The 16,085-nt window shown below is 38.6% G+C and overlaps 1 protein-coding gene across 5 annotated transcripts in view; it reads right to left on the bottom strand.

The window, feature by feature from the left end:
- Positions 1-761: 761 nt before the first annotated feature.
- Positions 762-16,085, bottom strand: part of LOC105492127 (branched chain amino acid transaminase 1) — a 130,538-nt gene continuing 115,214 nt past the window's right edge. For 4 of the 5 annotated variants that reach the window (XM_011759067.3, XM_011759066.3, XM_011759068.3 and 1 more), the window contains 2 exons: positions 13,772-13,846; positions 762-2,218 (listed from right to left, as the gene is read on the bottom strand). In XM_011759067.3, coding sequence (XP_011757369.2) covers positions 2,177-2,218; positions 13,772-13,846 — 117 coding nt within the window. In that variant the 3' untranslated portion in view covers positions 762-2,176. Of the gene's footprint in view, positions 2,219-3,064; positions 5,522-13,771; positions 13,847-16,085 lie in introns of those variants that run through there. The other variant, XM_071072048.1, reaches the window with a different exon arrangement.

The raw sequence follows: 16,085 nt of genomic DNA, 5'->3' as shown, positions 1-16,085 counted from the left end.
TCCCAGCTACTCGGGAGGCTGAGGCAGGAGAATGGCGTGAACCCGGGAGGCGGAGCTTGCAGTGAGCCGAGATCGCGCCACTGCACTCCAGCCTGGGCGACAGAGCGAGACTCCGTCTCAAAAAAAAAAAAAAAAAAAAAAAAAAAAAAAGAATGAGGTCAAAGGAGTTAGCCAAAGCGAAAGCACAACCTTAGAATGCTGCTTGGGGTACACAGTGTGCAGGAGACTCAAGAGCACCTCAGGTCTGAAAAGAACAGCCTCTCCCAAGATTTCAGATCACCAATTAAAAGCCCCCTAAAAGATATTTTTACCATTCTTTTTCATCTTATATTTCTCGATTTTCATTTTACTATTCCTGTGTATAAAAGACCCTACGGCTAAAAGTTTTGGAAAAGAATCAAAGCCCATTTGCTGTGCGTTGCTAACTGCCTCAAGGAAATTTTTCCAATGCATCAAACTTTTAGAATCCTTTTTTTTTCCTTCTCTGAAAAGAGAATAAAATATGTTCAGCAAGAAGAAAGTTATGAGGACTGAGGGAAACCAAAATACAATGTCTGAGAGTTGACCTTCCAAGGAAAAATGTTTTCTGTCAAGATTTGACTTTCCCTAGATAAACCAGAAAGGATACAATTTTAACTCACAGCTCCTAAACACGGAAAATATCACCCATAATAGCTCTCCCTGTATCCTAACCACTTGCTCACCAAATCTCCATTCAAAAAAAAGAGCACCTGCAACAACAGTATAAAAATCAGAGTATGCCTCTTTGTTTTCTACCAAAAAAAAAAAAAATTATTTCTGTAATTAACACTTAACACAAAACATTTGTCATTTCCATTTGGTTGGTATGATATCATGACCTCTCTCTAGAGCAGTGGTCCCCAACCTTTTTGGCACCAGGGACCAGTTTTGTGGGAGACAATTTTTCCACAGACTGCAGGGTGGAGGGTGGTTTCAGGATGAAACTGTTCCACCTCAGATCATCGGGCATTAGATTCTCATAAGGAGCACATAGCCTAGATCCCTTGCATGCACAGTTCACAATAGGATTTGCGCTCCTATGAGAATCTAATGCTGCCACTGACCTGACAAGGGGTGGAGCTCAGGTGGTAATGTGAGTGATGGGAAGTAACTGTAAATACAGATGAAGCTTCTCGTTGTCCCACCACTCACCTCCTCCTGCTGTGTGGCCTGTGGCCTGGGGGTTGGGGTCCCCTGCTCTAGGGATGTATCTTCAATTCCAAGACAATTCCAACACAGTCAATATGAAATTATTTTCTAAACTGACTATGCTTCAGAGTATCTCTAATGACTTAGTAGCTCATGGAAAATAAAGACAATATAAGGTAAATCTATACAGTGTCAGAATCAATCACAAATTCTAATAAAGAGGTTTCATAATATAGAAACAAAGAAGGTATACTTCTACAGAAGCAAAATGTTCATTAATTCATTATAAAACCATTTACTGAGTACCTACTATGTGTCAGCCACTGGGGATACAAAGATCTATAAGGCACAAGACCCTCAGTCTTGTAATCGCCTGACAGACAGCAAGCTACAATATAATGTGGAAAGGACAATGGTGGGAAATGCACTCAGGTCTTCCTAACGCATGAGTATGCTCAGGCTGTGACGTCAGGAAGAAGAGAGATATTTACCTTAAGATGGACTTGGGGGGCCTGCAAAAAACTGTGATGGGAGGAAATCCAGTTTTAAAAGTCTCGATTGAAAAAAAAGAGAACACTTTCTGTGGATAAAGATAGGCTCCAGGAAATGTAACCTATGAAATGTTCTCAACTTAGCTTTCAAACACACACACACAAATTGCATTTGGTTGAGGAGCAGAATGTAACTTACATTAAAGAATAAACTACTGTTTTACTATCTGAGTGAAGTACAAAGGGAGGCACTAAATCATTGAGGGAAATCCCATGTTATATGGCTTACATTAATATTTTTCTAGGTAAGGTAAGCTACTACTACCAAGTTACGAAACACCATTTGATGATTGCAATTCATATTCTCTGGCATGAAGAAACAATCACTCTTGTAACACACTGACACTACAAACTACATTATGCACAAGTGCTAACAGGTAGCCAAAGAAATCTATCACAGTTCAAATACAACAGTCTGTCCCGCTAGCATACAGTCGGTATCTTCTATTTTCCACTCAGGATAGCACAATTGTCCAGTCGCTCTCTTCTCTTCCATACTGCAAGAAAAGCAAGAAAACATGTTTCAGTACAAAAGCTAACAGGGCAGAAATAGCTTACAAACAAATTTAATACCACCAAGGTTACACAAAAGGTTTGCTTCTGCTTTGAACAACATTTTCACATTAAACATTTTCACATTAAAAACTGGATTAGAAGGCCGGGCGCGGTGGCTCAAGCCTGTAATCCCAGCACTTTGGGAGGCCGAGACGGGTGGATCACGCGGTCAGGAGATCGAGACCATCCTGGCTGACACGGTGAAACCCCGTCTCTACTAAAAAACACAAAAAACTAGCCTGGGGAGGTGGCGGGCGCCTGTAGTCCCAGCTACTCGGGAGGCTGAGGCAGGAGAATGGCGTGAACCCGGGAGGCGGAGCTTGCAGTGAGCTGAGATCCGGCCACTGCACTCCAGCCTGGGCGACAGAGCGAGCCTCTGTCTCAAACAAAACAAAACAAAACAAAACAAAACAAAACAAAAAAAAACAAAAAAAACTGGATTAGAGAGAAAGAGAGGAAAAGAGAGACACCATATAACAAGTAAGATAAAAGCATACGCCGGGCGCGGTGGCTCAAGCCTGTAATCCCAGCACTTTGGGAGGCCGAAATGGGCGGATCACGAGGTCAGGAGATCGAGACCATCCTGGCTAACACGGTGAAACCCTGTCTCTACTAAAAAATACAAAAAACTAGCCGGGCGAGGTGGCGGGCGCCTGTAGTCCCAGCTACTCAGGAGACTGAGACAGGAGAATGGCGTAAACCCGGGAGGCGGAGCTTGCAGTGAGCTGAGATCCGGCCATTGCACTCCAGCCCGGGCCACAGAGCGAGACTCCGTCTCAAAAAAAAAAAAAAAAAAAGATAAAAGCATACATAGGGAGTTTTTAAACAACCAAATACCTGAAAAGAATTACAAATTTTACAATTATTGCTGAACGCAAATTCATAGCTGGTATCGATCGGTCCTTATCTATTTAGGTACATGCCTTTTCATTATCATTTCTCATTGAGTTAGCTTGTTTAATGACTGTGACTTTTGCTGCGAAAAAGTGATCCTCAAAGTGTATTCCCAGACCACTAGCATCAGTATCACCTGACAACGAGTTAAAAATGCAAATTCCCAGACTTCATCTCAGACTGAATCAGAAACTCCGGGGACGGGTTCCAGCAACCTGCAATTCAGCAAGCACCAAATGATTCTGATGTACACTAGAGAGCGTTTCATGTTCATAAACAAAAATATGAAGTTGATAAGTCCCATGGATTTTAACAGAGACTCTGTTCTCTCAATCGAAGTTGTTCATGCTATGTTAGCATTTTTCTTATTCCTTCAAAAGTGATGAAACAGTATCACAGTCAGAATTAGATTCTTTGCATCAGCAAGAACTTTGGTTTAAAAGCAAGCCTGAATTTTAATATTTGAAATGAAATTAAATGAAACAGAGATATTCCATACATCACAAATAGAAAGCTAGTTCTATATTCATTCATTCAGTCAGTCAGTCATTCAACAAAAATGCCTGTGTTTATAATAAGTTCTCACTCTATGAGCAATTATTGTAGGCCAATGTCATCATGCCAGGAGTTTTACAGGCTTATTACCTCATTTAATACTCATAGTAACTGTACACAGAAGGTACCATTATCAATCCATTTTCTGGATGACAAAACTGAGTATTAGGGAGATTGAATAACTTGCTCAAGTTTGCAGTTAGCAAATGGAAGAGCCCAGACCCTAACCAAGGTCTCTCTCACAGCAAATTCCATGTTCTTGACCACCACCAAAACTGCTCCCGACCTGGTCACCGAGCCTTGTGTATTGAGACTGACTTGGAACAGATCTTTCCAACCCAGTGTAGCAGGCCACTAAATCTGTCACTATGGGTTTGCCTAAATCACTCAGACTACGTCTATTTTCACAAGAAATGGCTCCTCTAGTCCTAATTTAACTTTAGTTTAAATTAATATAAAACATCAGAATTTCTGAACTAGAAACAATGACCATCTAAAAGGTAGGAGATGACTCAAATAAGTAGGGCTCTGGATTTTACTTCTTTACATCAGAACAATCCTACTTTTATCCGTTTTGTATATTGGGATTCCAGGAATGATCTCTTTTGAAGAAAGTTCTGCTGCATAAAAATCAAGTGTAAAGAGCAATGAATTTTAATCCAAGCTTCTAATCTTACATATAAGGACACTAAGGCTCTAGGTCACCCTTAATTTTGACAAGCCCAGTTCTCTGCCTCTGTCTGATGTTCTTTCTCCTATATCACACTGTACATGTGCTGCGTTTCTCTTCAAGACCTCAGACAGCAGAATCTATCCAAGTGGTAAAAATACTGACAGCCAAGAATGGGTCTATCTACCACCTGGTAGTTTACATGAAAAGGGGAATAAAGGAAGTCAAATGACTGTAAGTTTTTGGCATAATCCACACCAGAAAGCATTGCCTACAGACTGTAACTGCCCACTATTGACTCTGTTGCTTCATAATGAATGCTGGATGAAACATCTTCAAATTCTACCTGATTTATGTACAATGTCAACATGACTTAAAGTAAGGTCAAAATATGTATTTTATTTTCCTTATTTGGATTCCCATTAATATATTAAACACTTTTGCCATTAATAACAATTGAGTGTCAGTGTATTGGCATTTTAGCAGATCTACAGAACTGAGATTCATGACCACTGTCACTTCATCTTGAATTTCATCAGTTAAAGTAAATTTGCTTTCAATTAGTTGTTTTAGTTTTACAAATGATCAAAAATCAATTTTGATTATAATGACAGTCATAGGCCACATATCACTCTACGAACCTGCAAAATATGCACTAAACTTTACTCCTCTCATTCTGTAATTTATGCTTTTATGTAAAATCATAGCATTCTGAGAAGTACTCAAGAAATGTGATATTACAGGTAATTCATAATGTCTAGAACTAGGTATTTAGTAATCAAATTTTCCATTTGGCTGATGGATAATGCAATTTAATTTTTCAAGGGAAAATAATTCTAAGTAGAGGTGGCAGATTTAAGCAGAAATGTAAATCATATTATATTATACACTGTGTAAGTGTACACAGAGGGAGGGAAAAGAGAAAACATGTCTTCATGGACTAGGATGTCATTATACTCTTGTCATTGTCATTACGAAACAGCACAGGCTCACACCTTCAATGTTTGGTAGGGCGGCTGTAAGTCACACTTACTTAGTTTTGTTCACTGGAATCAAAGATGGTGTCAAAGCAACGTGGCAAGTCAGGTCGAGCCTGTGGGATGGTATTTTGATCCCATGTGGAAGACTCAATGAAATGTGCAGAATTTTAATCTTTTGCAAATTCCAGCTAGAACACTAAACTAAAACACGACTAATGACAAGTTCATTAACTCACATTCGAGTTACATACGGCAGATAATTTCATACGGCCTTTGCTAAATGCCTTTTACATTCAACTGAAAATTCCTGGCAGAACAAAAGCACAACCTGCATGTCATGCAGTCTCTCTATGCAGCGCCAATGAAAATACAGTCAGTGCTGTCTACCAGGTAGCAATCTGCATTCTTGCTCTAAACGCTATTGAAAGGCTGTGCAAAGCTTTGTAAGCCTGTAACACGTGGAGGAGGATGTGCTGAAAACAGAAGAGGCTGGGAAGCTGGTCCAGGCACTGAGTCACACCAGGGCAATCTGGAAACAAAGTTTGTATGCACATGGAGGACAGCTTAGGACATCAGTAGGGAAAGGGGTGGAGCCTTTAACTTCTTATGTAACTGAGTCATAGAGCTGCTCCATTGAAAACAAGAAAAACACAATAACCACTAACAGTCATTTGTGCTTAGAAAACTGTAGCCACCAGTGAGAACATAGATTTTTAAAATTCTATCTGGTGACCTGCAATCAATACAGATCCTGCTCCTATCTCATTCAAGCTGCCCCTTTCCCATGCTTCAGATGTCCATCTCTGGATCTTTGCAGTCACTGCTTCCTACTTTATGGAGCTTCAACAGCAGCGATGCTGGTTATTCACACATGCTCCCCCTGATACTTAACACCCAGGCTCTAGCTTTAATTTGATTATTTGTTGACAGCAGTGTCAACAGGTATTTCATTTTGGAAAAAAATCTAAATCAAGATCTCTTAAGAAATAATTTGACATTATTCAAGACCTTCTTCCCATCTCTTCCTCCCATTAACGTGTTAATATACAAGAGTAATCCATGTTTTGCTCTTTAGTATTTGTTTGGTGTTTCACTTGCCCATTCACTCCTTCAAGAAACATTACTGCACATGTATTATACCCTGGGCTCTGTGCTGAACACTGGAGGTATAAAAAGAGAACGAACAATTCAAACAGCCCTAGAGCAGGGACAAGTGCGTGACTAATTATAATGTAATTTAAAGGCCTTAGGGGATCATCCCCGGCACTGGGAAACTGGAGGAAGACGCAGTATTCAAATGAGTGAATGTGTATTTGGACTGAGCGAAGGGAATATTCTTCAAGAGAAATTGAAAAGCTTCCTGAAGGAGATGAGTCATAAAGGATAGCCAAGGCCTTATCCAGGTGAGCAATTTCTAGAAGGTACAGCAAAACCTGGGGGCATCAGAGAGCAGAACACAAGTGCAGAACAGAGGACCCCAAGCGGCGGAGGCAAAGGTGAGTATGACGGTGAGTAACTGGAATAGTAAGGAGTTTAACAGTAGAGAAAAGAAACATGTCGACAACATGGCCAATGCTCTCCAAGTTTAAGTTTGGTTAAATATAAACACACATGTGTTTTTCTTTGTTGCTTTAAAAGAAGAAAAAGGAAAAATGAAACTTTCATTTGAAAAATTCTTCTCTTAGGAGGTATTTATAGAGCAATCTAAGACCCAGGGAGCTATGTGGACAATTAGCTAAATGGGATGAATACTTAACCTCAGAGATTATTACTCATATGCAGAAGTACAGAAGTTGAAAAGTCAAATCTGTGGTTATGAGGGAAATTTTTCCCCTGGGCCATACTGGCAAGAATCTTGAAGGTTTTTTTGGTGGCTGTTGTTGGCCTCTTCTTCAATTTATCAGAGCACTTTGTAGAAAACATCCATGCTCCCATGTAATGGTAAAAGTAATGACATGTAAAACATGATGCAATTCTATGCTGCTTCCTTAATAATTACTGAAATTTATTTTTCTTGGAGAAACAGACAATTCAGTAGCTTGCCTGACAGCCTCAATTTGCATATGGCTTGCACTCAATATATACATTAAAGAGTTAATCAAGAACATTTACTTTAGTCACTAACATTCTGATATGGTTTGAATTTGTGTCCCCACTCAAATCTCATTTGGAATTGTAATCCCCCATGTTGGAGGAAGGGCCTGGTGTCAGGTAATTGGATCATGGGAGCAAACCTCCCCTTGCTGTTCTCATGATAGTGAGTGAGTGCTAAGGAGATCTGCTTGTTTTAAAAAGTGAGTGGCACCTCCCACCCTCACTCTCCTCCTCCTGTTCCCACCATGTAATACGTACTGGCTTCCCCTTTGCCTTCTGCCATGACTGTAAGTTTCCTGAGGCTTCCCCGGCCATGTCTCCTGTATGGCCTGCAGAACTAAGAGTCAATAAAACCTCTTTTCTTTACAAACTACCCAGTCTCAGGTAGTTCGTTAGAGCAGTGTGAGAACAGACTAATACACATCTTTTTGGCTTCTACAATCTTACTTTTAAAAATGTTCTTTCTGAGAACTTTGGTAATGGTTTCCCATCTTACCCCAAAATTGTGTGTTTGGGCTTCTCTTTCAGTCACTTTCAGGTTTGAATGCATATATTTTGTCATCATTTCAATTTTGATCAGTTGCATTTCTGCTTTTGCCTCCTAGAGTTTCCTTCCTCAGTGAAAGCTTCATGATTATGTCTTCCAAATACCTCCACTTAGATCTTTATTCCAATTGTAACTCAATAGAGTTCAATTTTTCTCAGCCCAGAGACTATGTTTTCCTTTTCTATTAATCCTTTAAGCCAAATCAAATAAGTTTACATTCCCTTCCTTCCTTCCCTCCTTCCTTCCTTCCTTCTTTCCTTACTTCCTTCTTTCTTCCTTCTTTCCTTCCCTCCCTCCCTCCCTCCTTCCTTTCAAGACAGGGTGTCTTTCTACAGTGAAGGCTGGAGTGGAGTGCTGTGGCACAATCATAGCTCACTGCAGCCTAATATTCCTGGCCTCAAGTGTTCCCCCTGCCCCAGCCTCTCAAGTAGCTGGAACTACAGGTGTGTGCCACCATACTTGCTAATTTTTTTGGTGGTTTTGTGGAGACTGGGTCTTACTATGTTGCCTAGGCTGGTCTTGAAGTACTAGCCTCAAGTAATGTTCCTGCATCAGCCTCCCAAAGTTTTGGGATTACAGGAATGAGCCATCACGCCCACCTAAATTTCCTTATTTCATACAATCTCCAAGAGGTAACCCTGAAATCTTATTTGGTGTATTACCTGCTACAGAATGTACAATTTGTTCAAGAAAATACTGTACAATTTGTTCAAGAAAACTTTCCAAAAGGGTCTTTCTTTCTTATCACTATGGGCACACTTCTCTTAAAAATTTCTAAACTCCTAATTTTAAAAATTTTAAGATAAAATACACATATATAATTTACCATCTGTACAATTTTTAAGTGTTCAGTTTAATAGTGGTAATAAATACATTAATATTCTTGGTTTTTTTTTTTTTTTCTTTTATCTTCTCCTTCCCACTCCCTTTCTCAGCCTCTGGTAACCTCTAATCTACTCTGTCTTCATGGGATCCACTTTTTTAGCACCTGCATGAGAACCTGTAGTATTTGTCTTTCGGTCCCTGGTTTATTTCACTTAACAAAATGACCTCCAGTTCCATATATGTTGCTGCAAATGACAGGATTTCATTCTTTTTCATGGCTGAATAGTACTCCATTGTGTATATATATGCCACATTCTCTTTATCCACTCATCTGTTGATAGACATTTAGGTTAATTCCTTATCTTGGCTATTGTGAATACTATTGCAATAGACACTGGAGTGCAGATATCTCTTTGATATACTGATTTTTTTTTTCTTTTGGATATATACCAAGTGGTAGAATTGCTGGATCACATGGAAGTTCTAGTTCTACTTTTAGTTTTTGAGGACCCTCCATACTGTTCTCCATAGTGGCGGTACTATTTACATGTCAACCAACAATATATGACGGTTTGCTTTCTCCACATCCTCTCAGCATCTGTTATTGCCTGTTTTTTTTTTTAATACAAGCCATTTTAACTGGGGCAAGTGGGTTTTACATTGTGGTTTTGCTTTGCATTTCTCTGATGATTAGTGATGTTGCACATTTTTTCATGTACCTCCTGGCCATTTGTATGTCTTCTTTTGAGAAACGTCCATTCAGATCTTTTATCCATTTTAAATCAAAATTTTTTTTCTATTGAGTTGTCTGTTTAGGTCTCATGCCCATTTTAAAACCACATCACTAAATTTTTCCTATACAGTTGTTTGAGGTCCTTATAGATTCTGGTTATTAATTGCTTGTCAGATAGATAGGTTGCAAATATTTTCACCCATTCTTTGGGTAGTCTATTCCCTTTGTGGATTGTTTTCTTTGCTGTGTAGAGGCTTTTCAGCTTGATATAATCCCAATTGCCTATATTTGCTTTGATAGACTATGCTTTTCCAGGTCTTACATAAGAAATCTTTGCTGGTCAGGGACAGTGGCTCATGCTAGTAATCTCAGCACTTTGGGAGGCTGAGACGGGAGGATCCCTTGAGTTCAGGAGTTCGAGATCAGTCTGGGCAAGATGGTGAGACTCCATCTCTACAAAAAATTTAAAAATTAGTGGAATGTGGTGGCATGCACCTGCGGTTCTAGCATGGGAAGCCAAGGTGGGAGAATTGCTTAAGCCTGGGAAGTCAAGGCCACAGTGAGCCAGGTTCATGCCACTACACTCCAGCCTGAGTGACAGAATGAGATCTTTGCTCAGACCAATGTCCTGAAGCATTTCCTCAACGTTTTCTTCAAGTAATTTCACAGTTTCAGGTCTAAGATTCAAGTCATTAATATACTTTCATTTCTGTGTATGGCAAGAGAAGGGAATCTAGTTTCATTTTTCTGCATATAATTATCCAATTTTCCCAGCACCATTTATTGAAAAGACTGTCTTCCCCATTATAGTTCTTGGCACCTTTGTCAAAGATGAGTTGGTTGTAAATATGTGGACTTAGGTATCTGGGTTCTCTATTCTGTCCCATTGGTCTACTATGTCTGTTTTTATATCAGGACTATGCTGTTTTGGTTATTATAGTTTTATAATAAATTTTGAAGTAAGGTAGTGTGGTGATTCTAACTTTGTTCTTTTTGCTCAAATTGCTTTGGCTATTTGGGGTCTTTTGTAGTTCCATATACATTTTAGGATTGTTTTTTCTATTTCTGTGAAGAAAGTCATCAGTATTTTAATAGGGATCTGTAAATTGCTTTCGGTGGTATTGTCATTTTAACAAAATTAATTCTTCCAATCCATGAACATGGAATATCTTTCCACTTTTGTGGGTTTTCTTCAATTTTTTAAATCACAGTTTTACAGTTTTCCTTGTATAGATCTCTCATGTCTTTGGTTAGATTGATTCCTAGGTATTTCATACCTTTTGTAGCTATTATAAATGGGATTGCTTTCTTGATTTCTTTTTCAGATTGTTCACTGTTAGCCTACATAAATTCTACTGATTTTTGCATGTTGATTTTATGTCCTGCAACTTTACTGAATTCACTTATCAGTTCTCCAAGTTTTTTGGGGGAGTCTAGGTTTTCCTAGGTGTAAGATAATGTCATCTGCTAAGAAGGCTAATTTAACTTCTTCTTTTCTAATTTGGATGCCCTTTATTTATTTTTCCTGCCTATTTGCCCTGGCCTCTAAACTCCTATTTTGGAAAAAGGCTTTCATGTAATCTAGCCAATTATGTATTTTTTGTTCTATTTATGTTCTTTATTTGAGCAAAACTGTAATAATTTATTATTTTCAGATTTACTCAGGCAACCTTAAAAAAATTAAAATGCCTAAGCCATCCAAGCAGAAATTTTTATTAGCTACTCTTCAAATTACTTTTAATTGTTGCTGCGTACAAAGGTAGAAAACAACTCTGACTAAATTTTATTTCTTCCAATATTAAGATATTCCTTTACTTAGCTGACAGAAAATCCTCACAGAAAACCTTTGCTGGAGAGCAGAAGTATGGCAGCTCATTGATTAAAAAACCACAATCAAGGCCAGGTGCAGTGGCTCATGCCTATAATCTCAGCACTTTGGGAGGCCAAGGTGGGCAAATCACTTGAGGCTAGGGGTTTGAGACCAGCCTGGCCAACATGGCAAAACCTCGACTCTACTAAAAATACAAAATTTAGCCAGGCATGGTGGTGCACACCTGTAATCCCAGCTACATGGGAGGCTGAGGCATGAGAATCACTTGAACCTAGGAGGGAGGGGCTGCAGTGAGCTGAGATTGTGTAAGATTCTGTCTCAAAAAAAAAAAACAAAACAAAACAAACAGAAACACAAACACACAATCATTCTTTCTTTTTAATACTGTAAATTTGACGGAAAACTTGCTGAGTAAGTCTCTTTTAAAACTGCTTTTTAAGCGCTCTTTTAAATTTTTATTTTTATTTTATTTCCATTTTTTTAGGGGAAGTTTCTTACTATGTTGCCTAGGCCAGTCTTGAACACCTGGCCTCAAGTGATCCTCCAACCTCGGCCTCCCAAAGTGTTGGGATTATAGGTGTGAGCCACTGCGCCCAGCCAGAAATGCCATTTTTATCACTACCCAAGGACCTCTGTTGCTCTCTGGAGGTCTGTTGCATTCTCAACCACCTTTAAGTTTCACTTAGTTTCATGACTCAATGCCATCTGACATCACTCAAATGACCAAACTTTATTTTACTTTTCAATGTAAGTCTCAGGCCCTCTTAGATATTTTTACTAATTGACAAGGATAGTAACTGGGTTCAACAAAATCCTCTAACTGGTGAAATGCTTGCAAATTACAGAATAATCTCTTTTCCAAGTAGCCCAGTGTTATCTGGTATTTAGCATGCCTGCTTAACTGCCTGTTGAGACATTACTGTAGGTTGTTGCTCAGACAAAAAATAGGCAAAACAAAGTTAGCAGTATGAAAAAATAGACATGTATACCCTTTGATCCCAGAGATTTATCCTTAGGAAATAATCGAGGATGTACTGTTCATGATAGTGAAAAATAAACATTGCCAACAATGTAAATGTTCAATAATAATTTTTTAAAAACATTATGATATATCTATATAATGGAATTTAATTAAACTTTATGAATTGTGTTGGAGAAAACTACTTATTGATATAAAAAAGCAAAGCATTTATTAAGTGAAAAAACAAGTAAATTATGTACAATATGATCTCATTTTGTTAGGAAAAAATAACTATCTAAAAGTATACTGGCTGGGCATGGTGGCTCATGGCTGTAATCCCAGCACTTTGGGAAGCCGAGGCGGGTGGATCACCTGAGGTCAAGAGTTCAAGACCAGCCTGGCCAATAAGGCAAAACCTCATCTCTATTAAAAATACAAAAATTTGCCGGGAATGGTGGCATTGAGACCTGTAATCCCAGCTACTCAGGAGGCTGAGGCAGAAAAATTGCTTGAACCCGGGAGGCAGAGGTTGCAGTGAGCTGAGATCACGCTACTGCACTCCAGCCTGGATGACACAGCGAGACTTTGTCTCAAAAATAAATAAATAAATAAAGTATATACATGCTTACAAAATATTGAAGGTTAAGACATCAAAAATTGGCAGGGCACAGTGGCTCACGCCTGTAATCCCAACACTTTAGGAGGCCAAGGCAGGTGGATTACCTTAGGTCAGGAGTTCGAGACCTGCCTGGCCAACGTGATGAAATCCCTTCTCTACTAAAAACACAAAAATTAGCTGGGTGTGGTGGTGCACACCTATAATCCCAGCTACTCGGGAGGCTGAGGCAGGAGAATTGCTTGAACCCGGGAGGCAGAGGTTGCAGTGAGCCAAGATCGTGCCACTAGTACTCCAGCCTGGGCAACAAGAGTGAGACTCCATCTCAAAAATAAAAATACATCAAAAATGAACAGTGTTTATATCTCAGTGTTGGAATCACATGCACTGTAATTTTCTTCCTGAAATTTCTTCTTTCAAATTTTTTCTTCCTTTTTTTTTTTTAACAAAAGTTATGTTATACTTCTTAATGAGATTTTTAAACGTTACCAAAATTTACATCTATTTTTTAATGTTGAGTAATGTGGAGCCCTGAACAATATTTTCTTTCTTTTTTTAAAAGATACATCTTCTTTCCCACTTCTGCTTTGCTCATGCCCACATATTGTGTTGGGAATATCTTCCTTAAATTTAACTTATTGATCTCGAATTGTAATATTTACTCCTCTTCATTGAAATACAATTTAGTTGTAAGCTCTGACAGAAATAAGGTGACATGAAAAGAGAAGAGAGGAAAAGAAATAAAATAAAATAAAACAAAAGAAAAGAGAAAAGAAAAGAAACCTTTACCTGGATATCAGTTAATTTGCTCAAGATGCGGCTTGCCAGCTTAGCACCGTTCTCCATAGTCGGAATGTGTATTGTCTACACAAGAAAGGGAAACGAGATAATTTGAGGGTATTCATGTATATGGTGATAACAGATAAGACACTGAAGCAATTCTGCTAAATTCTGCTAAATTCTGTACCTAAAATAGTGGCTAAACTTAAAGAACCCTACCTCTTCCAAGATTCTGAGAATCTGTGAGGATGAATGATTGTCTTCTAGATATTAACTCTCTGGCAGGAATGAGAACTCAAAGATAATTTGCCACAATTTAATGCAAGTCATTCTGGGAGCATAAATTAAAGCGAGTCTATGACTTCATAAAAGGGGCTTCTATACCTATCTCTGGCCCAAGCTAAACTTCCAGGGGCCACTACCTCCACAATATTGGATAGCATGAAGAAATGTGTGGCTCAAAGAGATTTCATGCTTCTAATTTGTATCTGAGTCAGGCCTACTCATGCCTTGCTGGCTTGCAGGTTTTGATAGTTTGATTTTAGGAGATAGTCTGTGCTCTCAAACACTTTTCATGTTATACCCTTTAGTATAACAGGATAATTAGATATACTTTTTGGCTGTAAATGCTTCCTAAGCCAGGACCATTAAAATTATGCTAAACTTTATAAACTTCTTATTTCTAGAAGTGAAATAATAATTAAACTTAAAAAAAAAATCTGGCCTAATGACAACTTCAGTGGATTGATCACATTACCTTGATGCTACCATAGCAAGATATTAAACAGTAGCATTATTATCAATGTAAGTATTGACATAAAACAGAATAATTCTTCTCTCATGAAATAGTCAATCTGTAGATGCAATTATGTCAAGAGCAATCCCTTAAAAGCAAGTTCTAAAACCTCAACAAATGAAGCAGCCACCATTAAAGTCAGAAGAGTTGAGCAAAACTCCAATTAGTTGAGGGAAAATAACTGTAAAGTAAAATGTGAAAACCAGTAGAATTTGCATTTACAGTTGACACTTGAACAACATGGGTTTGAACTACACAAGTTCATTTACACATGGACTTTCTTCTGCCTCTGCCACTCCTAAAACAGCAAGACCAATCCCTCCTCCTCCTCCTCCTCCTCCTCCTCCTCAGCCTACTGACAATGAGGATGAAGATCTTTATGATGATCCACTTCCACATAATGAAGAGTAAATATATTTTCCCTTCCCCATGATTTTCTTAACTTACTTTATTGTAAGAATACATATATAACATATATAATACAAAAAATATGTGCCAATCGACTGTTTTTGTTATCGATAAGGCTTCTGGTCAACAGTAGGCTACTAGTAGTTAAGTTTTTGGGGAGTCAAAAGTTATATGTGGGCAGGGCATGGTGACTCACGCCTGTAATGCCGGTACTTTGGGAGGCCAAGGCAGGTGGATCACTTGAACTCAAGAGTTTGAGACCAGCCTGTGCAACATCTTGAAACCCCGTCTCTACAAAAAATACTAAAATTAGCCAGGTGTGGTGGTGCACACCTGTGGTCCCAACTACTTGGGAGGCTGAAGTGGGAGGATTGCTTGAGCTTGGGAGGCGGAGGTTGCAGTGAGCCGAGATTGTGCCCTTGCACTCCAGCATGGGTGACAGAGAAAGACCCTGTCTCAAAAAAAAAACAACAAAAAGTTATATGTGGATTTTTCAACTGTATGGGGGTTGACACCCCAACCCCTGTGTTGTTCAAGGATCCACTGTAATACGAGTAACTTAAGCCAGTTCACATTATAAGAATAATACTTACAAGCTTTTAAGTTATAAAGTTAGATGCCAATGTTAATCATAAGTATTGGAGCTTTGTTATAAAGTGGAAAGCAAAACAATTTGACAAGAAAACAAAAGTATGGCTCATATAAAATCAGACTAATTTACTAAGAGGAGAATATTTCTTCCTACCAAATCCTCAAATTCCTTTTATAAGATTTTAGTAAATGCACCAGGTTTGCCAATAAATAATTCTTGTAAAGTGGTCTACTTAGTATTAATAACAGCATTAATAATAAAAAATCAAGGAATTGACCATTCAAATGCACTTTCCATAACTATTTACCATTTCTAATCCAGTAGTTTGGAAGTACTTTTGTTAACCAGAAACTGAAATGTAACTATCTATAGAGCCTTGCTTAGTGCACTGGTAGGAAGAAAAAGAGAAGAGTAGAAGATTATTGGCATAGCTCCAATCCCAACATTTAGGTAAGACAGATCTTACACGTGTCCAAGGACAAAACTAACTTCCCACCATGTTTGAGCTTACATGAAATCACTGGAAA

Source organism: Macaca nemestrina, chromosome 10, assembly GCF_043159975.1.
Source record: "Macaca nemestrina isolate mMacNem1 chromosome 10, mMacNem.hap1, whole genome shotgun sequence".
Lineage (NCBI taxonomy): Eukaryota > Metazoa > Chordata > Mammalia > Primates > Cercopithecidae > Macaca > Macaca nemestrina.
This window is presented reverse-complemented; position numbering and strand designations above follow the sequence as displayed.